The following is a 24032-nucleotide window of genomic DNA, read 5'->3' as shown; positions in this document are numbered from 1 at the left end:
CATGTTAATCTGTTTTCTATCAATGAATTTCCGTTTTCTTCTCCAGGCTGAAAAATTGAACCTCATGGGACAAGTGATAATGAAGTGACCTGGGGACAAGAACTGGAGGACTACAGTCCAGGCTTCAAGGCTGAACCTCTACCTGATCTCAATGGAAAACCTGCCACTGCTCAATCTATTGAAGCACAAAGATTTACTCCTTGAAGACACGGAGGATATGCCCTTCTGGCCATAACCCCTTCAAATAAAATTAATCTTCAAATTGATGCAAGTATATTGCACCCACCACTGTGCAATATTGTCTTGCCCCTTTCCTCTTATTCATCGACATGCTGGACTTCAACCAACGTTCTTATTTTCCAAATGAACACAATGCCTTTCTTCACTAATCTCAAACATAAGCTTCATATAATTTTGCACAGAAATGCTGAAGGAACTCAGCTGGTCTTGCAGCATCCATGGGAAGTAAAGATAGATTAATGACGTTTTGGGTTTGAGCTCTTCTTCAAGATACAGCAAAAAAAACCGTATTGGAATAAAGATTGAAGAATGGCAGGGGAGGAGTCCAGACCAACACTCAAAAGGTGTTAATTGGATATGATATGAGGAAAGGTGAGAATTGATTTTGTCTTGGTGAAAGGAGATGGAGAGAGCATACACACTGGGGGAAAGGAAACGGGGAAGAAGGAGAGCGGGGGAAATTAATTGAAACCGGAAAAGTCAAAGTTAATGGCAGTTAGATGTTGCCCAGACGGAGGATAAGGTATTGTTCCTCCAATTTTCAGGTGGTCTCAGCTTGGCAGTGCATGAGACCAGTGTGAGGTTTTGCAATTTGGAAAAAAAGAAACAAGAAAAGACATGTATGGTAAATGACAGGACACTGAGCAGTGCAGTAGAACAGAGCGATCTGGGAATACAGATACATAAGTGGGTTTGTAGAAGATGTCTGTCGAGCATTTGTCTCCCGAGATGGAGAATCGAGAAAAGGGAGATTATTGCTCGAGATTGACCAAGTGAATTTGAGGTTGGGGTGGAAAGTGGCAGCAAACTGGATAAAGTCAACGAGCTCATCATAAGTGCAAGAGACAGCACTAAAGTAGTTGTCGATGTAATGGAGGAAGAGTGAGGAGCCTTGCCTATGAAGGCTTGAAGCATGGATTGTTCCACGTAGCCAACAAAAAGGCAGACATAGCTGGTGCCCATGCGGTACCCATGACTAACCCTTTGACCAGGAGAAAATGGGATGAGCCAAAGGAGAAGTTATTGAGGGCAAGGACCAATTATGCCAGACAAATTTTGGCCTCCCCTATATGAGAGAGATTGGGCACAGACTGGGAGATCACTTTGTTGAGGACCTCAGGTCTGTCTGCTGAAATAGCGTGGATCTCCCAGTGGCCACCCATTTCAATTCCCTGTCCCATTGCCTTTTTGACATGTCTGTCCATGGACTCATACTGCCATACAGAGATCAACTGTAAATTGGAGCAATAACATCTCATCTTCTATCTGGACACCATCCACAGGATGGCATTAACATTGATTACTCTGGTTTCTGTTAACCCCCCCCTTTTTTTTCTTCTTTCCCCTCTCTCCTTTCCTCTTCTCATATCCCATTAACATCTTTTGACTGTTGGTCTGGAATCCTCCCCCTGCCATTCCCCAGTCTTTATTCAGATGTCTTCTTGTTTTTTTGCTTATAACCTGTGCAACATTTCATCAAACGCAAGCTTATAATTTTTTTAAAAGAAGTAAGGAGTCCAGACTTGCATCCTATATTCAAGGTGTGATCTCACCTGGGGTCTGTAATCATATAAATTGGAGCAAAATTTCAGTCCTTGGATTCAGATAAAAGAACAGTGCAGCACAGAAACAGTTTCTTTAGCCCACTATGTCTGTGTTGACCATGATGCCATTCTAAACTAAACCAATCTACCTGCACAAGGTCCATAATCACTCCATTCTCTGTCTATTCATGGGGCTCTCTCAAAGATTGCCATGATACCTGCTTCCATTAATTTTGCTGGCAGCGCATTTCAGGCACTGACCACCCTGTGTGTGTGTATATAGATATATATATATATATATATATATATATATATAAAGATATATTAAGGTATCTCTCTTTCATTGAAACATTTTCCCTCACTATTTCACATTTGTATTATGAGAAAAATTCTATTTAATTCTTGCCCAACATATCAACTTTCAGTTACTTAGTCCCATGATCCCAACATTTTTCAATCTTGCACTATGTAAAATATACCTTTCCTTTACCAAAGTTAAAGACCTCACTTTATTGCACAATATACCCTTGCCGACTTACTTAGTCCATCGATATCCCCTGAGCTTCCTCTGTGTTCTCCTCAACAAGCTTGGTTTCAGTAAATTTGCATTTGATTCCTTCATCCAAATCATTTATAGAGATTGTTATCAGCCCAGCATCAATGCTTATGGATATGCAAACTGAAAATAATTCATTTATATCTATTCTATCTGTCTGTTAACTAAACCTTAATTTATCCTACCCCAGTACAAACACACTCTAATTTTAATATTGTGTGGCATCTTTTCAAATGATTTTGAAACCTTAAATAGTGCAAAAACATCAATCAAATATAATTTTCCTTTCATAAATCCATGTTGACTCTATCTAGTATGACTATTTTTTTTCTGTGCATCATTTGACTTGTTTAATAATAGATTTCAGCATTTTCCTTAAAAAGATGTCAAGCCAAAATATCTATAGTTCCCTGTTCTCTTTCTCCCTTTGATGTGGCTGCATTACATTTGCTACCTTCCCATCTGTGGGAGCCATTCTAGAATCCATGGAAGTTTGGAAGGTCCAATCAATGCATCCAGTATCTCTGGAGCCACCTTTTGCAAAATTGTGTCCCTTCAATTTCTCCAAATATTTGTCAGTTTTTACTAATGCTTATAGTCTTTAAGCTCAGCTAAGTCTTGACGACTTGTAATCCTCAATTTTTGGGAGGTTATCTGTTCAAAAACAAAATACTTATTTAACTTCAAAAAAGTGAAAACATAATGCTGGAGAAACTCAGCAAGTCAAAATGTACTTTAGAGTATGTAGCAAAGAAAAAGATACATAACTAACATTTCAGGCTTGAGCCCTTCATCAATGTATCTAGTGTCTTTCGAGTCCAACCAATTCCACCAACAACTTCTCAGAGCAATTTGGGACAAGCAAGAAATGCCGTCCTTACCAGCTGTCGCCTACATCCCAAGAATGAAGTCAAAGAAAATCATTTTTACCTTTGCTAAAAATGACTGTTGGCTAGAGTTTGTTGACTTGAATTGCACTGTACCCACACCGGACGAATCATTTTCTGCTGGACATGGAATCATTGACATGGCACCCGTGTAACATGCCTGTGACGCAATTAAATCCATTGATGGGTTTACAGCATGACAGTCCTGAACACAATTCAGGTAGTTATCCAGGCAATTTACTGTACTGCTGTTCTGTGTATGAAAGCCATCAATTGGCACATTTATTTGGCTGATGTCAGAAGGCTGTGTAGTTCCTTGCTGATACAACTGGAGGGGTCGTTGACATGCTGAAGTGGTAACATTATGCTCTGATTTGTATTGGAACCCTGATGATGTGCTGTCCAAACTAGAGACATTAGCAAGACTGCCAGAATTCCAGTCTATGAAAAGGCCATTGACATTCATGAGCTTCATTTTCTGGCACAATTGTTGTTGCGGCTGATAATTTTGTATTTGAGATTGTTGCCGGTAATGTGGTTGCTGCAGATAATGTTGGACTGGGAGGGGTTGTTTCTGCTGCTGCAAATGTGCTAGGTATTGTGGGGGAAAGTATTGCACCGGGCGCTGCTGCAAGTGTGGCGCCGGGCGCTGGTGCTCCTGCAAGTGTTGCACTGGGTGCTCCTGCAAGTGTTGTGCCGGGTGCTGGTGCTCCTGCAAGTGTTGCACCGGGTGCTGTTGCAAGTGTTGTGCCGAGTGCTGGTGCTCCTGCAAGTGTTGCACCGGGTGCTGTTGCAAGTGTTGTGCCGGGTGCTGGTGCTCCTGCAAGTGTTGCACCGGGTGCTGTTGCAAGTGTTGCACCGGGTGCTGTTGCAAGTGTTGTGCCGGGTGCTGTTGCAAGTGTTGTGCCGGGTGCTGGTGCTCCTGCAAGTGTTGCACCGGGTGCTCCTGCAAGTGTTGCACCGGGTGCTGTTGCAAGTGTGGCGCCGGGCGCTGGTGCTCCTGCAAGTGTTGCACTGGATGCAGCTGCTGCAAATGTTGCACTTGAAGTGGCAGCTGGTGCTGCAGATGTGCTGGGAACTGTTGTTGCTGCTCTTGTTGCAAGTCCTGAGTTGGAAGTTTTTGCTGTATTGTGTAACTTGAGTTTGAATTAAGTGGCTTCTCTTGTACACAGCTTGAATACATGCAGTCAGGCCTCTTCTTCAGGGATTCCTGAACATAACTTAGGATTTCATCATTCAGTAAAATGTTATCGATATCTCCAGCCTCATCCCAATTAATTGTCAGGAATGTTTCATCCTTGGATAAAAGATCAAAGTCTTCTAATTCTATATCAAGGTTTTTCATAGTGTTATAAAGCTCCTTGCCGATGTTATTTGCTAAAAAATCTACATTTTTTTCAGGAGAAAGGAAAGGCTTTTGGTTCTGAATGCAATCAATCTTCTGTATACTGTTATCTTCATTGAACAGTAGTTCTTCCCACTCTTGTGAATAGACGTCACTTAGTTCTGTAACTTTGCTCTCATTAAAAAGGGCATTTTCAAGATCACATTTCTGATGTTGTGAAGAATCAGATCTATACACTGATCTATCTTGGTTTAACATAGCACCAAGAATGGAGTTTGGATCCAGCGGTTCCTGCCTCCATGATGTTTCTGCCACTGCCGTGTGCTTGATTTGATCAATTATAGGATTCGATAATCCAAGCATTGTACAATTTCCTTCATAGAGCAAAGCCTCCCCAGTTGCAAAATTAAAAGGCAACTGCAAAGTTCGTTTTTGCAAATTCTCTTCCCCTTCCTCCACCCTGGAAAAAAAAAGCCTATTGTTATTACAAGCATTTATATTGTATTCAAGAACACGGGTCTATTTTTGTTAATTTTATAGTACTTTCAAAGAACAATTAGTTAATTTGAGATGAAGAAGTTACTCCAGCATTTGCAGGAAAGGGTGCTAGGTGCATAATTAAGGGTTCATCATCCTGGAAGAAGCCTGTGGCCTAATCCCACAGCCCATGTTGGCTGTCTGTCCTTATTAATCTATTTCTAGATATGGAGGGCCAACCAAGCTTACCTTCCAAACCTGAGGAACATCCTGTAGAGAGAACATATAATGCAGACAGACATCAGGTCTTGAGGCACATCTTCTGAAATGCAGCAAGCTGGCTGATTGTTTCTCAATATTTGAACATTTTCAAATAGGTATAGATAATTTCAAAAGTTACATTTAATCAACATTATCTCAAGATGTTTGTAAAAACAAATAAACTATGTAAATCACCTATCTACACTGGTTATTTACTCCAGTGACCACAGTAGGGCAAGGCTAACCCTAACCCATTCAAATAGGGTTACAGTTCTTCTGGTCCCTGCCTTCATCACAAAAGAGCTCTCTCACAGAACTTCACACTGGCATCTGAAATCCAGCTGTATTGGATTTCTGTGTCAATTGTTGTGTATAAAATGTGCTGCATAGCAGATACCTGGCAAATTCTCATAAAACTGCTGGCTACAGGTGAGCATCACCTATCCCTGGTAAGCTCACAGCTCCTGGGTTGGTGTTAAAACTGAAAGATTGGTTACGGATGTTGTTGTTACATGGTCAATCATATATTGAGAATAATTCATGAAACAGATTTTCTAGAAATTTCAAAAATGGCATCTGGTCTTTTATGGTAAACTAAATAACTTTACAGGAAAGTGTATTCAATCTATTGCAATATGAATTGGGTGTTTAAATGTATTAGAATCAGGACAGGGTTTGAGCTCAAACTCTATTACAATTCACAGGTCATAGTTCTCCATCTATTGAAATAAGTTGATTAGCTTAAGGCAGAAACAGAAATCTAGGGTCGGAAAATATTGCATTTGTTTAACTATGTTAGTGACTTAGAATGGATGTTGTAGGAGAATATTAGAGCTTCTAAAGTTTCCAAATCCCAGATATAGATGCACAACTAAGCACAAAAGAGTATCAATGAAAGTGACATCAACCTGAGAGCAATTTAATATTCCTGAATCTGTCCTGCGTTGTTAATTAGATGGTCTCCTCTAGTGTTGTATGGACTGTCTTGCCCAGTGTGTTATTGGTGATACCAGAAAATAAATCTGTCTCCAACAGTGATCTTCCTCAGATGTTCTTCTGAACAAAACATACAAATCTCTTGCATTAGGGAGATTGAAGATTGGAACATAGTGAAATTAAGGGTTCATTCTATAGTTCGCTATTTTACTCTTGAATTAATTGGTACTGACATGCAATTAGTATTAGTGGAGGGTAGCTGCAGTATAACAGCATTCCTCATGTTGGCAAGAGTAAAATGTAACCTGAGGAAAAAAAATACATTGTTGCAATTTTAGAGTTTAAGGTGTAAAAAAAAACTTACTGATATTTCCTCAACAACTGAACCAATGAAAATATATTTTTCTTTACATTGAAGAAAAGTGAATTATCAGTAATAACAAGAAAAAAATATTTTCTGGTCTGATACAGATTAATGAGACATTAGAAAAAAATGATTTAAATACATGATGTAAAGTTATCAAACAGTCAAGATGGGATGATAATGGGTCCAACTGCATGTTTACTTGTGACATAGGAGGAAACCATTTGAACAATTGAGACCTTGCCATTTCAGAGAGCAATGCCACTAATCTCCCTGTAATCTATACTCATTCCATTCTTACCAAATTTTACAGGTTCAACCATACACTTACAAAATGTGGGCAATTTAGAGTGGCCAGTTAACCTACAAGTCTCCACAGGGTGTGGGAGGGAACCAAAAACTCATGTACTCACAGGAAGAAGGTACAAATTGCATAGACAGCACTGGAAGGCAAGATTAAGACCATAAGGAGCAAAAGTAGGCCATTTGGTCGAGTCTGCTGTTGCCTGCTCTTGTAAAAATCTTAACATACTAATGGAATTAAATGTGAATCTCCTTTGGTACTCACGTGAGGGGCTTTTGTGTAGCTATAATAAAATCTGGCTTTCCATTTTTGTATCCCAATCGTGCATTTGCTTGTACCCAAGTCCACCTGTTGTCTTTGGTCAAAAGCCTGAAAACAGTCATTCCACTTTCCCCTGTTTTCATCACTGAAATGCAGAAAGCATAAAAGGAAGTCACATTGAAATCTTACAATATATTGAACTTATGTTTCAAATATATTTTAGAACTATGAGATGATGACCAAGTCAATTATAAATAAAATTGTATCTCCTTTATCACACAAAATCTACAAAGAATAAATCAAGTGTATGCTTTCTTACTGCGCGAACACTGAAGATTATTGATCATCAACATCATGCAAATGTAAAAAATCTCATATTTATCTATGTAATCAAGCCATACATCACTACAAGCAAGATTTAGGAATATTTATTTAATTGAAGTTTATAAATTTTACTTCTAGAAATTATCAAAACTTCTTTATAAGAAAATCAAAGAGGTGCGAGGTAGGGAAAAATTAGATTGTTCTGGTGTAGCTCGTCACAACATCATGGACTAAGAACAAAACCAAAGAGCTCATTGTAGACTTTACAAAAGGAAAACCAGAGGTGTACCAGACAGTGACCATTGTCAGAGGTGGAGAGGGTGAGCAAATTTAAAGTCCTGGGAATGACCATCTCATATGATTTTCCTGGACCTCTCATACCATTGTCATTGTCAGTGGCATGTCAGTGCCTCTACTTCCTCAGTAGTCAGCAGGGAGGGGTTCAGTATGACATCGGAAATCTTGGAAAATTTCTACAGATGTGTAATGGAAAGTGTGCTGATCGGCTGCAACACGGCCTGGTATGGGGGCACCAATATCTCTGAGTCAAAAGCCCAGCAGAAAGTAGTGGATGCAGCCCAGTACATCACAAGCAAAATTCTCCCAGCCATCGAGAACATCGTCATGGAATTAGAGAGCAGCAGCAATCATCAAAGATCCACACCACCTAGGACATGCTCTATTCTAAATGCTGCCATCAGGAAAGACGTGTCACAAGACTCCTATCACAAGGTTCAGGAACAGTTGCTACCCCTCCACCATCGGACTCCTAAACAACAAATTCAACCAAAGACTTATTTAAAGATTCTTACTTTGCACATAATTTATTATTGAAAATGTATTTTCTGTATTACAGTTTGTTAACAATTTTTCTTTGTTGACTTATTTTTTTTCTGTATTTGCATAGTTGGATTGTTTACATTTCTCTCTTTGTTCACATTTCATTGTATATGTATTTCTTCTCAAGTACATTTTATAGTTACCATTAAGTTGAAATTCTGCCTGACCTACAGGAGAATCTCAAGAGTTGGACGTAATGTATGTACCCTGACAATAAATATGAACGTTGAAGGGCCTGTACTCTGCTATAATGTGCTCTGTACTTTAAAAAATGTACTTCTCGTGGACAAGAAGTTGGTACTTTTTTGCATTTGACTTGGCAGTGTTCCACAATTAAACCTTTTTGGCTTGATTTAGGTAATTTATTAGAATGAATAACTGGAGTAAGATTCCCACAAGATCTGAATGTTATTTTTTGTGGGAGATATTAGAGGAATTAAACTTAAATTAAAACTGAATATGTATCAAGTTAAATTTGTTCAAATTGCTTTGGCAATAACTAGAAAATCTATTGCTATAACTTGGAAGTCAGATATTGATTTGGGAATGGATAGATGGCATGCAGAATTTTGGAGTTATATTCCACTTGAGAAAATTAAATTTAAGAGATAAAAATACTATTGTGAAATATGGAGCCCATATTTACAAATTGTTGGTATTAAAATTTTAAATGAACATTCCCTTTCTCTACGAATTTAAATATGAAGTTTAAAATTATCGGAAAGTAAAGTGCTCCTGTGGTGGTTTTCTTGTCCTTTTTCTTTCTCTTTTTCTTATTTTTTTTTTAATTTGCAGGGGGTTGGGGGGATTTAGAGGTTTTTCTTTCATTTTTTTTAATATATACAAAATACCACATATATTCGGATTAAATTTGAAATATTGTGATACGCTAAGTGGTTTTATATTAAATAAAATTTAAAAAATGTACTTTACATTTAGTATGTCAATATCTTTAGCTGGTACTGAAATGATTGATTAAAGAGAATTAATATTTAAATTTTTTGTTATCCTTTGAAAATTTCACGTTTAAGAGGGTGACTGGATTAAACAGCAATGAGGTCTGAATGATTCAGTGCCCATCCTGGAATGCCTTGGAACTATATGGATTTCAAGGCCATTTGAAAGGCAAGTGAAATCTTAGCCATACTCTCTTGGGCCTAGATTTAGAAAAAGGCCAGTAGATTTCCTTTCAAGAAACAAAAGAGTTAAAAATACTGGGCTTCTATTTTATTAAAAAGAAAGTTGGTTTGGTATTGCAAATAAGAAATTTGAAAGATCAGGGAGGGGGGGACTTCAAGATTATGTAAAATTCTTCTGCAAGAATAGGAAAATAAAGTTAATAGGCAACAAGAGGAGGGGTCAGCCTGCAGGAACAAAAAAAAGGAGATCAATACATGGAAGCAAAAAGCTTAATGGTGTTGCTAAATGAATGTTTTGAACCTGTCTTCACCTAAGAAAAATGTCAAGTTATAGTGGAAATATTAAAAAGCAAAAAAGACATGAACAGGAAAAAAAAAGCAGAAATTAGCCAATCAGCTCCTTGGACCCACTCACTATTCAACAAGGGTTGAATGGAATTTTCTATTTAAGGTGTTGGAGAAGTTTAATTTCGGCCCTTTTTTTATTGGTTGGGTTAATACACTGTATAAAGATCCGGTTGCTAGGGTGGTGACAAATGGTCAAACTTCTCTACCATTTAAACTATCGCGATCAACTCGTCAAGGTTATCCATAATCACCAGCCTTGTTTGCATTGGTCATTGAACCATTAGCTCAGACAATTCGACAGAATGATAACATTAAAGGGATAAGAATTGTAGATGATGAATATAAGATTAATTTATTTGCTGATGATGTATTGATTTATTTGACACTCTCCTCTCTCTGACGTTTCCATTCCCTACCAGTCTAGTTTATCCAGAGCAGCTCTAATAGGCAATCTCCACTGGGTATCTGTGATAGCTGGGGAAAAACTCATCCTACATCCACATCACCCCCCCCCCCACCCCCTTCTCCAGAAATAGTTTTAGAGTCCCAGCTGTGCATTTATGTGGCCTTTTCTCCCATTCCTATATTCACTAGCACATGGCAGTGGAAGTAATTCTGGATCTTGTCCTTCAATTTATCTCTCTCCTCCTTATTTTAACTAAAATCACTGGTTGTTACCCTTGCCCTTTCAGAGTGCTTTGCAGTAATTTTCATTGACATCCTTGAATTGATTCGACCAACCATGTACGATACTAAACAAGTTGGTAACTTTTTTTTCCAACTGTGTCAGAAACATGGACGTGGATCAGCATGGAACTTGAAGATTGTACTTACTTCGGACATGGTTTTCTGCACAGTACATCATGTCAGCTGCATGAATAAATTGATAGCCGCTTCCTCGCATGCATAATTCAGCCTCAGTGTAACCAAGGACAATCCTCCCTCTGCAGAAACAAAAGTATTTTTGTTTGCACATACCAGCCAGGTTTGCATGCATAATATACTTCCAACTAATTTGTCCAAAACAACGTTAAAGTGAAACTTTCTCCCCCTTCAAAATACATTGAGAAAAAAATAAAACCTTTTGGTACTTCTAATAAATCACACATTTGCCAAATACTATATGTGACCAACAATCGCATGCCAAAAATAGAAATTTTCCAACATACAAGATCAATGGAATTTATCGCATGCAAAGAACAACCCAAATGGAAGCCTCCAAAATTAAATTTAAACAGCTGTAGGCTCAGAGTGCCAGCTGCCAACACGGCAACTCTTACTAATAGCTGCATTAGTCAATTGTATATATTCCGTAAGAAAAAAATCTAAACTAAATTTTAAATAAAACAGTAAATTCAAAACTTGGCTGAATGATGCACCAACAACAATCTCGTACTCAATGTTACCAAAACCACAGAGCTGATTGTTGACTTCAGGAAGAGTAAAGGTCCAGTGATCATTGGGGGGATCAGAGGTGGAGAGGATGAGCAAATTTAAGTTATTTGGAGTCACTATCTCGGAGGATCTTTCCTGGACCCAACATACAAATGGCATCGGGAAGAAAGCAATGCCTCTACATCCTCAGGAGTTTGTGGAGGCTTGGTATGACACCAGAAACCTTGGCAAACATCTGCAGATGTGTAGTGAAAAGTGTGCTGACCGGCTGCATTACGATCTGGTATAGGGACACCAATGTCCCTGAGAAGACCAATTGAGTGCCTGATAGTGATGAGGTTCACTGATGAGTGCTGGCAGTGGGTCACATTCAGCCAAATCTGGGATAGTGCTGAGTCACAGATGAGATGAGATTGGAGGAAGAAACTGAGTATCCCTATAAAAGTGAGGGAGTGTGCAGTGGAGTGGTCATTGATGGAGAGGTCATTGTCAGAGAGGCAAGGCTTTGACTCAATAGGTTTCAGCGAGAACAGGTAAGAGGTGAGGGACAGTAAGAGTTGAAGTAAGAAAGGGCCACCCTTTTCAAGGAACAAAAAGGATTCAGGGTAAGGGCATGTTTTGTATATCATCCATTTTGTTCCTCGAGTCAAACAGTGGGAATAATAGCCTAGGCAGGGGAAAGCTCCTCTGGCAGAATGTGGGTCATCAAGGAAACCAGCAGTATCTCTGAGGACTTCATCTGTGAGAAGTGCATTCAGATACAGTTCTTGACAAGCCAAATTTAGGAATAGGAGCTGGAGTTGGATGAACTCCGGATTATTCAGAGGTTGAGGGGTTGACAGACAGGAATTACAGGGACATTGTCACAACTAGGAAGGAGCAGGAGGATAGATGGGTGACAGTCAGGAAAGGGAAATGGAACAGGCAGATAGTTCAGTGTGGCTGTTCCTCTCAATAACAAGTATACTATTTTGGATGCTGCTGGGAGGGAATGAACTACCAGGGACAAGCCACAGCGATTAGATCTTTGACATGCAGTCTGGTCCTGTGGTAAAAAGGGGAGGAGAAGAGGCAAGGTGTAGTGATAGGGGATTCCATAGCTAGGGGGAAAGATAAGAGGTTCTATGGAAGAGATCAGGTATACAGGATGGTATGTTGCCCTCCCTGATGCCAGGGTCTGAGATATCCAAGATCAAGTTCTTGACATTCTCAGGAGGGAGGGTGAGCAGACGGATGTTGTGGTCCATGTAGAGACCAATGACGTATGTTAAATATCCACATATTGACTGGGACTCCCATCCTGCAAAAGGCTTGGAGTTTGTCAAATGTATTCAGGAAAGCTTTCTAAATCAACATATAGAGGTACCAACTAGAGAGAGAGCAATACTGGATCTCCTATTAATGAATGAGACAGAACAGGTGACAGAAGTATGTGTAGGGGAACATTTTTGATCCAGTGATCATAATGCCATTAGTTTCAAGTTAATTACGGAGAAAGTTAGGTCTGGGCCTTGGGTAGAGATTCTAAATTGAAGAAAAGCTAATTTAGAGTAAATGAGAAAGGATCTAGAATGCATGGATTGGGTTAAGTTGTTTTCAGGCAAGGATGTGCAAGGTAAGTGGAGGACCTTCAAAGGTGAAATTTTGAGCCCATAGAGTTTGTATGTTCCTTGTCAGGATTAAAGGCTAAGTTAGCAGGCATAGGGGACCTTGCTTTTTCAAGGGATATTGGGAATCTGATTTAGAAGATGAGAGAGGTGTATAGAAGGAATAGGCAACATGGAGCAAATGAGGTACTTGAGGAGTGTAAAAAATGCAAGAAAAACCTCAAGAAAGAAACCAGGAAGGCTAAAAAAGACACAAGGTTCCTTTGGCAGACAATGAGAAGGAAAATCCAAAGAGTTTCTTTTGGCCTATTGGCCTTCATAAATCAAAATATTGAGTACAGGAGATGGGATGTTATGGTAAAGTTGTACAAGACATTGGTGAGGCCAAATTTAGAGTATCGTGTGCAGATTTGATCACATAACTACAGGAAATATATCAATAAGATAGAAAGAATGTAGAGAAGATTTAGTGTACTAGGATAATGCTTGCTGGACTTCAGGAACTGAGTTACAGGGAAGGGTCAAACATGTTAGGGCTTTATTCCCTGGAGTGTAGAAGAATGAAGGAAGATTTGATACAGGTATTTATAATTATGAGGGGGATAGAGAGTAAATATAGATAGGCTTTTTTCACTGAGGTACAAACCAGATACAAACCAGGGGACATGGGTTAAAGGTGAAAGGGGAAAGTTTTAGGGGGAACGTAAGGGGAAACTTCGTCACACAGAGAGTGGTGAGAGTGTGGAACAAGCTGCCAGCTAAGGTGGTGAATATCGGCTCAATTTTAACATTTAAGATGGATTTGAACAGCTGAATGGATGGGAGTAGAATGGCGAACTATGTACTAGATACAGGTTAGTGCGACTAGGTAAACAAAAAAAAACAGTTCAGTACTGATTAGAAGGGCCAAAGGGGCCTGTTTCTATGCTGTAGTTTTCTACGGTTCCATATCTGTAGACTGGAAGAAAATTAACATTCTGCCTTTACTCAAGAAGGGCAGTAGGAATAAGCCAGGACATTATAGGCTGGTGAGCCTTATGTCATTGTGGTGGAATAGTTACTGATTCAGAGTAAGATGATTTGGAATTCATAAAGACAAAATTTGTAAACACTAGTAGGCTTAGGAGTTCTTTTTATGATGAGGTGACCGAATGGATTGATGATGGTGCAGGGGTGGACTGGTCTGGAAGATTAGACCTGGGCGAGATAGCTAATTGGAAACAACTGATGCTTGGAGGCAGAAAGTGGTAGTATAAGGTAATTTATATTAGTGACTTGGCCAAGAACGAATGTAGCCTGGTTGTAATTTTGCTGTTAACTCCAAAATAGACAGCAAAGGTTGTCCAACATTTCAAGGTCAACAAAATTCAGAGGTTCAAAGGGACTTGCAAGTCCTCATTAACTTCCAGGCTGAGTTGACAGTGAAGAAAGTGAATGCAATACAACCATAGAACATTACAGCACAGAAACAGGCCCTTCAGCCCTTCTAGTCTGTGCCAAATTTTTTTTTTGCTTCGTCCCCCACTGATCTGCACCCAGTCCATAGACCTCCATACCTCTCCCATCCATGTACCAGTCCAAATTATTTATAAATGTTAAAACTGAGCCAGCATTCACCACCTCAGCTGATAGTTCATTTCACACTCCCATCACTCTGTGAAGAAGTTCACCCTCATGTTTCCCTTAAACTTCTCTAGTTTCACTCTTTACCCATGTTTTCTGCTTTGTATCTTACCTACTCTCAGTGGAAAAAAATGCCTATCTACATTTACTCTGTCTATCCCCCTCATAATTTTAAATACCTCCATCAAATATCCCCTCATTCTTCTACACTCCAGGAAACTCAGTTCCTAAAGTCCAGACAACATCCTAGTAATTTTTTTTGCATTCTTTCTAACCTATCGCTATCTTTCCTGTAGTTAGGTGACCAAAAGTGCACACAATACCTCAAAATTGGCCTTAACAATGTCATATACAACTTTACCATAACATTCCACTCCTATACGTTGATTTATGAAGGCCTATATGCCAAAACCTCTCTTTACAACCCTATCTACCTGTGATGCCACTTTCAGGGAATTATTTATCTATATTTCCAGGTTCCTCTATTCTACCACACTCATCAGTGTCCTACCATTAACCACGTATGTCCTTTCTTTGTTTGTTCTTCCAAAATGCAACACCTCACAGCTGTCTGCATTAAATTCCATCTGCCATTTTTTAATCCTATTTTTCCAACTGGTCCAGATCCCTCTGCAAGCTTTGAAAATCTTCATCGCTGTCCTCAACATCTCCAATCTTAGTGTAAACCACAATGTTGGCATTCACTTCTGAAGGAATAGTGAACATGAGCAACGATGTAATGTTGGGACTCTATAGGGTGCTGGTGAGACCTCACTTGGAGTACTGTGTACAGTTTTGGGCACTTTATTTGAGAAAGGTCATGCTAGAATTGGAGATAGTTCAGAAAATATTTACTAGAATTATACCAGGAATGAAAGGATTAGCATATGAGGAACATTTGTCGGCTCTTGGACTGTAGAGAAGGATTGGGGGTGGGACTCAGAGACATGTTGAATGCTGAAAAACATGGACAGAGTATATGTGGCAAGGATGTTTCCCATGGTAGGGGATTCTATGACAAGAGGGTGTAATTTCAGGATAAAAGGGGTGTCAATTTAAAACAGAAATGCAGAGAAATTTCTTTAGCCAGAGGGTCGTGAATCTGTGGAACTTGTTGCCACAGGCGGCAGTGGAAGTGAGTTACTTGGGTGTATTTAAGACAGAAATTGATAGGTATTTGATTTGTCGGCATCAAGGCTTACAGGGAGAAGGTTGTGGAGTGAGGATGAGTGATCATGATTAAATGCTCATCAGGCTGATTGGCCTACTTCTGCTCTAACATTTTGTGAACTTGTGAAGTTGCATATCAACTGAGAATGTTGGCAAGGGAATGGTAGATGGAAGTCAACAAGTGTGAGCTTTGGGAAGTTAAACCAGGACAGGAAATACATAGAGAACACCAAAACCCTGGAATGTATTGTGAAAGGGAGAGATCCTGCTGCACAAATAGCTACTTACCTGCAAGTTGTGGTGGTGTAGCAGGCCTATGGCAAGCTTGGCTTCATCAGCTGAGGAATTGAGTATACAATTTTCACAAAACATTGGTGAGGCAGTTCTGGTTACCACACGATAGGAAATGATTCATAAGGACCTTGCCTGAATTGGAAAGGTTGACTGATAAGGAAAGATTGGATAGGCTGTGCCTATTTTCTCTAGTGAAAAGGCTGACATGATAGAGGAATATAAATGAGGCACAGATAAGAAATGTAACTGTTGTCTGTTTCCTCTGGTAGGTGTATCTAAAGCTAGACAGTATTGACATTAGCTGAGAGGGAGGAAGTTCAAATAGCATCTGAGGAGTAAATATTTCTCACATAGAATACAGTACAATGGTAGGTGTATCTAAAACTAGACAGTATTGATATCAGCTGAGAGGGAGGAAGTTCAAATAGCATCTGAGGAGTAAATATTTCTCACATAGAATACAGTACAACTCCGATTATCCAAAATGGTCAGGATTGGGCCTATTTTTTTTGGAGACTGGTCATTTTTTAAAAAAACAGCCCAGTAGCAACAGCAAATTACTTGTAACAGCGTTTAAACAACAAGGGAAGGCTTTTGTAAGTATTAAAATAATGCTTAATACTCACCAAAAAAAATGCTGGCCACCACTGATCACCGACAGCTCCTCACCAAGGCCCTGCTAGAGCTGGGAGCTTAAGGGTCCCACTCCTATCCAGGAGCCTGAGGTCTGCTGCTACCGTTGGGAGCCCGAGGCTCCTGGTCAGCTCGGCACCAATAAAAATTTGGATAAATGAGGATTTTGGATATCCTTGATTATCCAATTAAAAAAAAAATCAGATAATTGAGGATTTCAGAAAATCTGATTTTGGATAATCAGTGTTGTACTGTAGTTGGTATCTGGAATCAGATGCCTGATTAACTAGTGGAGGCAGGAACAGTAACATCATTTAAGGGGTTTGTGGATTGGTACTTGAAAAGGACACACAATTAATTCAGCCAAATGGGTTTTATGTGGACAGACATGATGGTCAGCATTGATGTGGTGGGCCAAATTGCCTGGTTCTATGCTGTACAACTCTATGACTGATGTGAATTTATATTGTTGTTTATTACATCCCTGGAACAAATCAACCATTTCACATAAAGAAATTTATTATAGAGTAGTGTGGTTCTGGTACTGATTGGCAAACATATCTTTCTGGTCAGCAAAATTCCCTAAAATGCAATGAAATGAAAGGTCAGGTCATTTGTTTTTGATGACACTTATTTATTCCAAGAAGCTGGGTTCCATTAGAATTAATACGATTTTTTTCTCCAAGAAGGGGGCACACAAGGTTGTAGCAGTCACTTCGGCTCCTTACAATGGTGAAACCCCCACCCACTATGTGGCATCTACGATTAAAAAACTCATGTCAAAATACAAAACATGAACTGAACTTTCAAATTAATGGATCAGTAAGATCCTGTGCAGTTTAAACCTACTGAATCGGAGAACAGAGACTGCTGTAAACTGCGGAGCGGATCACAGGAGACGCGCGGGAGGTCATTGGAAGCACTGCTGGAGAAGACAGAAGTGTGGAAAATTGGCCGGCATCAGGGTAAGACTGAGAGTTAACCCCTTCAAACTCGTGCTCCCAATGATCTTACTCTCAAATATAAGATCGCTGGAAGAGAAAATGGATTACCTGAGACTGTAGCTGAACCAGAGTGAACTGCAGGGCTGCTGTGCTTTGGTGATTACAGAAACCTGGCTCCAGGACATAATTCCAGACTCAGTAATCCAGCTGGATGGCCTTATCTCCTTCAAGGCAGACAGAGATACTGCTGCTTCTGGCAAGACTCATGCAGGTGGTCTGTGCATTTTAACTGGTACGCCAACATCTTCATTGTGAAGACCTTCTGCTCAGCAGAGAGATTACTTCCTGGTGAAATGCAGACATTTCTACCTGCTTAGGAAATTCTCGGTCACACAAATTGGAGTAGTTTCAGGGAGGTAGCCACCTATAATGGTCACTTAAACATAGAAGTGTACAGGAGCTCAGTGACTGGCTACATCGGCAAGTGCACAAGGATGTCACTGAGATCAAATGTTTCACAACCAGGAACCATGGTTGAATACAGAAGTCCAGGCCCTTCTCAGAGTTTGTGATGCTGCCTTCAGGATAAGGGATAGGATGGCACTAAGATCAGTCAGGGCTGAACTCTCCCTTGCAATCTGTAAGGCAAAGCAAGGGTACACACAGAAGATCCATGGACAGCTGTGTGACACAAGGCACATGTGGCAAGGGATCAAGACTATAATGGAACACCCGTCAACCGTACAAATTAAGGACAATAACATCTCCCTTTGGGACAGACTGAAGCCCTTCTATGCATGGTTTGATGAGAAGAACAGGATGATGTCAGAGAAAACTCCGTGTGCCCCTGATGAACTAGCGCCCCGCATAGACACGGCCAAGTGAACCGACGCAATGCAATGGGACCAGACAACATACCTGGTCGGGTATTGAAGGACAGCACAGACCAACTTACAGAGATCTTCACAGACATGTTCAACACCTCACTGCAGCAGTCCATTAATTCCACAGGGTTCAAGACAGCCACCATCATTCCAGTAATCAAGAGGGCAACAATAACAGGTCTCAATGACTACCTCTCTGTGGCACTGATCTCCACCATGATGAAATGCTTTGAGCGTCTGGTGATGGAACGTGTAATATCACACCTCTCTGGGACGCTGGATCAATTTCAATTTGCATATAGAAGAAATTGTTCCACAGATGATGCTATAGCCTTGTCGCTTCACTCTATCCTGGCCCACCTGGAGAACAACATTTCATATGCCAGTCTGTGTTCATTGACTTCAGCTCAGCATTTAATACGATAATTCTACAGAGGCTGGTGGAGTAGCTGTCCTTGCTGAGACTCAATACTCCTCTCTGTAATTGGATCCTGGACTTCCTAACAGACCACAGTCTGTCTGGGTCAATAGCAGAATAATGAGCACCAAAACACTGAGCACTGGCACACCTCAGGGCTGTGTGCTCAGCCCACTCCTGTTCTCGCTACTGACCCATGACTGTATCACCAGATCCAGCTCCAACAGCGTCATCAAGTTTGTAAACGATACAACAGTAGTTGGTCTCATCAACAACAATGACAAATCGCATTACAAAGAAGAAGTGGAAAATCTCATGAAATTGTGCGAGAATAACAACTTGAGTTTCAACGTGGACAAGACGTGGACTTCAGGGGGACCAGGAATGACCACCCTCCACTAAACATCAACAACTCTGTCGTAGAGAGTGGAGAGAACTAAATTCCTTGGAGTTCACTTAACTATCGTGGAAACTCAACATCTTCTCACTTATCATGAAGGCCCAACAGCAACTACACTTCCAAAGAAGACTGAAGTGGGCAAGGCTACCAGCCACCATTATGTTAACCTTCTGAGCTCTATCGAGAGTGTCCTGGCCAGTTGCATCACATTGTGGTATGTTTGCTGCTGAGAAATGGATTGGAGGTCAATCCACAGGACCATAAGAGTGGCATAGAGGATCACTGGAGGCTTTCTCCACATCACACCCCCCTGCTCCCCACCATCGATGTGATTTAGCAGGATTGTTGTGTGAAGAGGGCGCATAAAATCATAGATGACCCTTTCCAACCTGCACACAGCATCTTTCAGCTGCACTTGTCAGGGAAGAGAATGCAGAGAGTATCAGAGCCAGCACCACCAGGCTGAGGAACAGCTTCTTCCAATGGGCAGTGAGAATGCTGAATGACCAAAGGAACTGCTCATACTAACTATCAGAAACACTCATTTGAATTTATTTATGTAGATATAATATTTGTCCTCATATTTGTCTGTATGTATGTTTTATCTGGTTGTGTGTCTGTATGTTTTTACACTGAGGACCAGAGAATGCTGTTTCGTCAGGTTTTACTTGTACAATCAGATGACAATAAACTTGACTTGAAATATAACTTTCACATTTTGATATGGCTCATTATCCCCTACTTCAACAATCTATCAAATCATTTTATGGATTCTAAGTTCATACTTGCTATATCCATCCCCAAAGGCCCACTGTGAAATCATACACTGTCAGTTATTTAACTTGACTCCTTCCTACTTGATCCTCTATGGTCACTACCACAATTTTTGTTGAATAGCTCTTTAAATATTACATTCAATCTGATAACTGTATTGAAAATCTCATTGTTGCAAATCCCAAACCAAGGCTAATATAAATGATTCTCTCGGAGCCTTTCTTGGTAATAAATAGTTTCTATGACATCCTTGCTTCTCCCTGCAGCCTTTCCAGAAGCATTGATATCCTTCAAGTCTGAGACAGATTCAATATATAATGGAGATAGTGTGTTCTGGTTACAAGAGTGCATACCCAAAAATTCTGAACAATAGCATATTTTTGCAGATCATTAGGTCATCCTGTTGTTTTATATCTGGTATTTACAGGCTATGTGGTTATTATTCCTTTGTCCTTGCTGCATGATCTGTGACTCAGGCATCTGAAACTTATCAAAAAGTTGTGGATTACATGTGCAAAAATCTAGGCTGACACTGTTCTACTCTAAATGTACATAAATCAGATGTGCACAACCCTTGCAGAGTTCATAATGTATAGTTCTTTACTTTCTTACCATATGACTGCCCGGTGGGAATGTAGAATTACTTAATATTGGATCAAGCTGTAGCATTTTTCTGGATTGATAATGTAAAATCATCTGAGCAAACCTTCTGATCTACCAGAATATTTATTTCGTGACTGAGCAAAATGCTACCTGATCTCAAATTATTTTTCAGTTTTACATTTTTCTTTGGTTTGGCTTCGCGGACGAAGATTTATGGAGGGGGTAAAAAGTCCACGTCAGCTGCAGGCTCGTTTGTGGCTGACAAGTCCGATGCGGGACAGGCAGGCACGATTGCAGCGGTTGCAGGGGAAAATTGGTGGGTTGGGGTTGGGTGTTGGGTTTTTCCTCCTTTGCCTTTTGTCAGTGCTGCTTAATAAACACACCGGTCGATTTCTACATATAATTAGATGTTTAAATTACTTGGTCCTTGAGCACTTGACATATTGAACAATTTCTGCAATTTAACATACAAATTAAAGAAATTATATGATATTTTACAAAATATCTTGCTAAAATGTTGTAGCAAATATTTTCTACTTACTTAGCATCGCATCCCATCGGTGTGAAGTCCAATTTGTGTTTGGTTCTGAAAATGAAATTTTTGGTTCGGATTTCCAGAATGGACGGAGGTTGTAGAGGCTTTGCTATTGCAAACAATGCCAACTGTGGGGGGATAATTGAGCCATCTTTTCCCTTCATATTCTGTTCATAAAGAAACTTGAGTCTGCCTTGGATATTCATTGCCTTGAGAGAAAAGAATTAGAAATTAATTGGTACAAGACTAATAATGCTGGTTATAATAATAAAAGCAAATCATGAACTTAGAATCCATAGGGGAGGGTCAGATCGTATGTTGACTTCCAATAAAGAGACAATAATTGTGGAAGTTACTGAAAGAGGCATTGTATTAATAATAAATTAGTGAAATGTCTTCAATATGTACTTTTAACAGAGAAAAAAATAATTCAAGAGCATAAATTACAATATGAGAATGAGATATTTTTCCTTAATGTCAAACTTTGCTTGGTCCAAGATTAATTTCAATCAGTAAAGAAGGCATTTAAAGATTTGAAAATATTCATTTTCAATTTTACAATTGTAAACACTTCTTTGACAAATTGCAATACTGTACATCAGGATTCAGATCCAAACATGGTTTCAATACACATAGCTTCTCACTTTAAAGGCATAAAACTCAAGGATTGGAAGGTTGCTGATGTGGAACCATTGGTTAAAGAAATGAGGGGAATTCATCACAGGAAATCCAACCTGACATTGATCGTGAACATATTGGATATCAGCAGTAATTTGTTTTTATATAAAAAAAGAGGTTGAGTAAAATCCCCATTATACAGCACTCAATCAACCGGAAACCCAAACAAATGGCTAAAATTATGAGGAAATATTAAAAAAAATTAGAATAAATAAAGTTGTAAAATAATAGCTTAAAATTGTAAATGTTCTCCAAAGCAACACACAACCCCTTGGGAGCAAGTTTTCAGCCAGCGGGACTGCCTTGTTGTGCCCTGCTCGCAGCAGCTGTTTGATTAAAGTTTCAATGTAGTTATGTTTGTATAAAATGGTGGCAGCCAAGATGAAGAGCCAAGCCAGTCAGTGCTGCTTGGGTGACTATCTCAAAGTGTCTTCCTATCCTTGCATAGTAAGAGTCTCCATCTTTATTGTTATATTTTTAAGTATATTAGTAAGGCTTTATCTGTAAACTTTGTGGGGGGGGGGGGTGTAATTATGATGGCAGCACAGCTAGTGTAGCAGATAGTGGAATTCTGTTACAGTGCCAGTGACTGGGGTTCGAATTTAAAGGAAGGTGAGATGAAGACCTGACCAGGAGGTGATTCGGATTGCGCAGAGTGTCAGACAGGGACACCAAGATGAAGAGCCGGTTAATACTGCTCATCGCAGGGGCGACTCTCCCAAAATATTTATCTATCCCTGCCTCGTAAGAGTCTATATCTTTATTAGCAATAGGTATTGCTAATAGGTAAGGCTTGATCTTTAAACTTGGGGAAGGGGGTTTAATTTTGACGGTGGCGCAGTTAGTAAAGTGGCTAGCACAAAACTGTTACAGCACCAGTGACCGGAGTTTGAATTTAAATTTTGCAAATTACGGGAATTACTAGATTAAAGAGAAGTTTACATTATGAAGACTACCGTTGATTTTTTTTTCCAAATTACTTTACATTTTCCACTGTCTTTTGTCTTATAAACGGTGTATTCTTAATGCAGGTGTACTAAGTCAGGCATTGTAAGAGCGAGTCTCACTCAACCATAAAATTAGCATTTCCAGCATTTACGATCCCCATGGATGCCAGATCATGGGGATTTTACTGTGCACAATTAGAAATTACTTGGGTGGTCTAACTAATCATTAATCTTTTGATGCAACAAATAGTGCTTATGAGGGAAACACAAAAGCCATTTCTGCAAATGCTTTAAATCCAATATAAAAACAGAAGGTGCTGGTAATACTCGGCAAGTCAGGCAGCATCTTTGACATAATACACATATACTCAATCATATTGTCAAGGGACTACAGGTCAGATTGGTTGTGGGAGTAAAAGCCATTGGATTTAAGCGAAAAGGATAAAAGATGGATTAAAAATTTGGGTAGATGAGAAATAACAATGGATAAAGGTAAATAAGATATTTAGACATATTGAAATGAAGCAAATCAAATTCAATCTTGAACAATACCAGGCAACTGTGAAGAAGGCACACCAACACTGATATTTTCTAAGTATTTTGAGGAGATTGGCATAATTTAAACACTCCATCAAGCTTCTGAATACTGACTAGTTACATCATAGCCTGATTTGGTAATTCGAGTGCCCAACAATGCAGAAGGCTGGAGAAGGTAGCAAACATAGCCAGGTCCAGCAAAGGCTTTGATCTTTCATCCAGTGAAGACATCTATTTGAGGTGCTTGCTAAAGATCAGCAAATCTTGGTTCCAACAGGTATCAGGCTCTTGAACCTCTTATTATATTGATCACAACACAAAAGGAATAATATCTTTTTTTGCATTTTGGGATGAATAATCAAAACAGGACATATGCAATGAAGGGGAGGGCATTGAGGAATGCAGAGGAACAGAGAGATCTTGGAATAACAGTTCATCATTCTTTGAAGGTGGAATCTCATGTGGATAGAATGGTGAAGAAAGCTTTTGGTATGCTCGCATTTATAAATCAAAGCATAGAATATAGGAGCTGGGAGGTGACATTGAAACTGTTTAAGGCATTGGTGAGGACAAATTTGGAATACTGTGTGCAGTTCTGGTCCCCATATTATAGGAAGGATATCAATAAGGTCGAGAGGGGTGCAGAGGAGATTTACTAAAATGTTGCCTGGATTTCAGTATCTACAATACAAAGAAAGATTGAGTAGACTGGGTCTTTATTCATTGGAGCGTAGAAGGTTGAGGGGGGGGGGAGAGAGAGATTT

General features: G+C 39.6%; 1 protein-coding gene across 7 annotated transcripts in view; it reads right to left on the bottom strand.

The window, feature by feature from the left end:
• The window catches only part of LOC138751489 (aryl hydrocarbon receptor-like), a 238356-nt gene that overhangs the window by 5742 nt on the left and 208582 nt on the right, over nucleotides 1–24032 (bottom strand). For all 7 annotated transcript variants that reach the window (XM_069913792.1, XM_069913793.1, XM_069913794.1 and 4 more), the window contains 4 exons: nucleotides 21113–21315; nucleotides 10661–10770; nucleotides 7179–7320; nucleotides 3271–5032 (listed from right to left, as the gene is read on the bottom strand). In XM_069913792.1, coding sequence (XP_069769893.1) covers nucleotides 3271–5032; nucleotides 7179–7320; nucleotides 10661–10770; nucleotides 21113–21315 — 2217 coding nt within the window. The remainder of the gene's footprint in view (nucleotides 1–3270; nucleotides 5033–7178; nucleotides 7321–10660; nucleotides 10771–21112; nucleotides 21316–24032) is intronic.

The sequence above is a fragment of the Narcine bancroftii genome, chromosome 1 (genome assembly GCF_036971445.1).
Source record: "Narcine bancroftii isolate sNarBan1 chromosome 1, sNarBan1.hap1, whole genome shotgun sequence".
Taxonomy (NCBI): domain Eukaryota; kingdom Metazoa; phylum Chordata; class Chondrichthyes; order Torpediniformes; family Narcinidae; genus Narcine; species Narcine bancroftii.
This window is presented reverse-complemented; position numbering and strand designations above follow the sequence as displayed.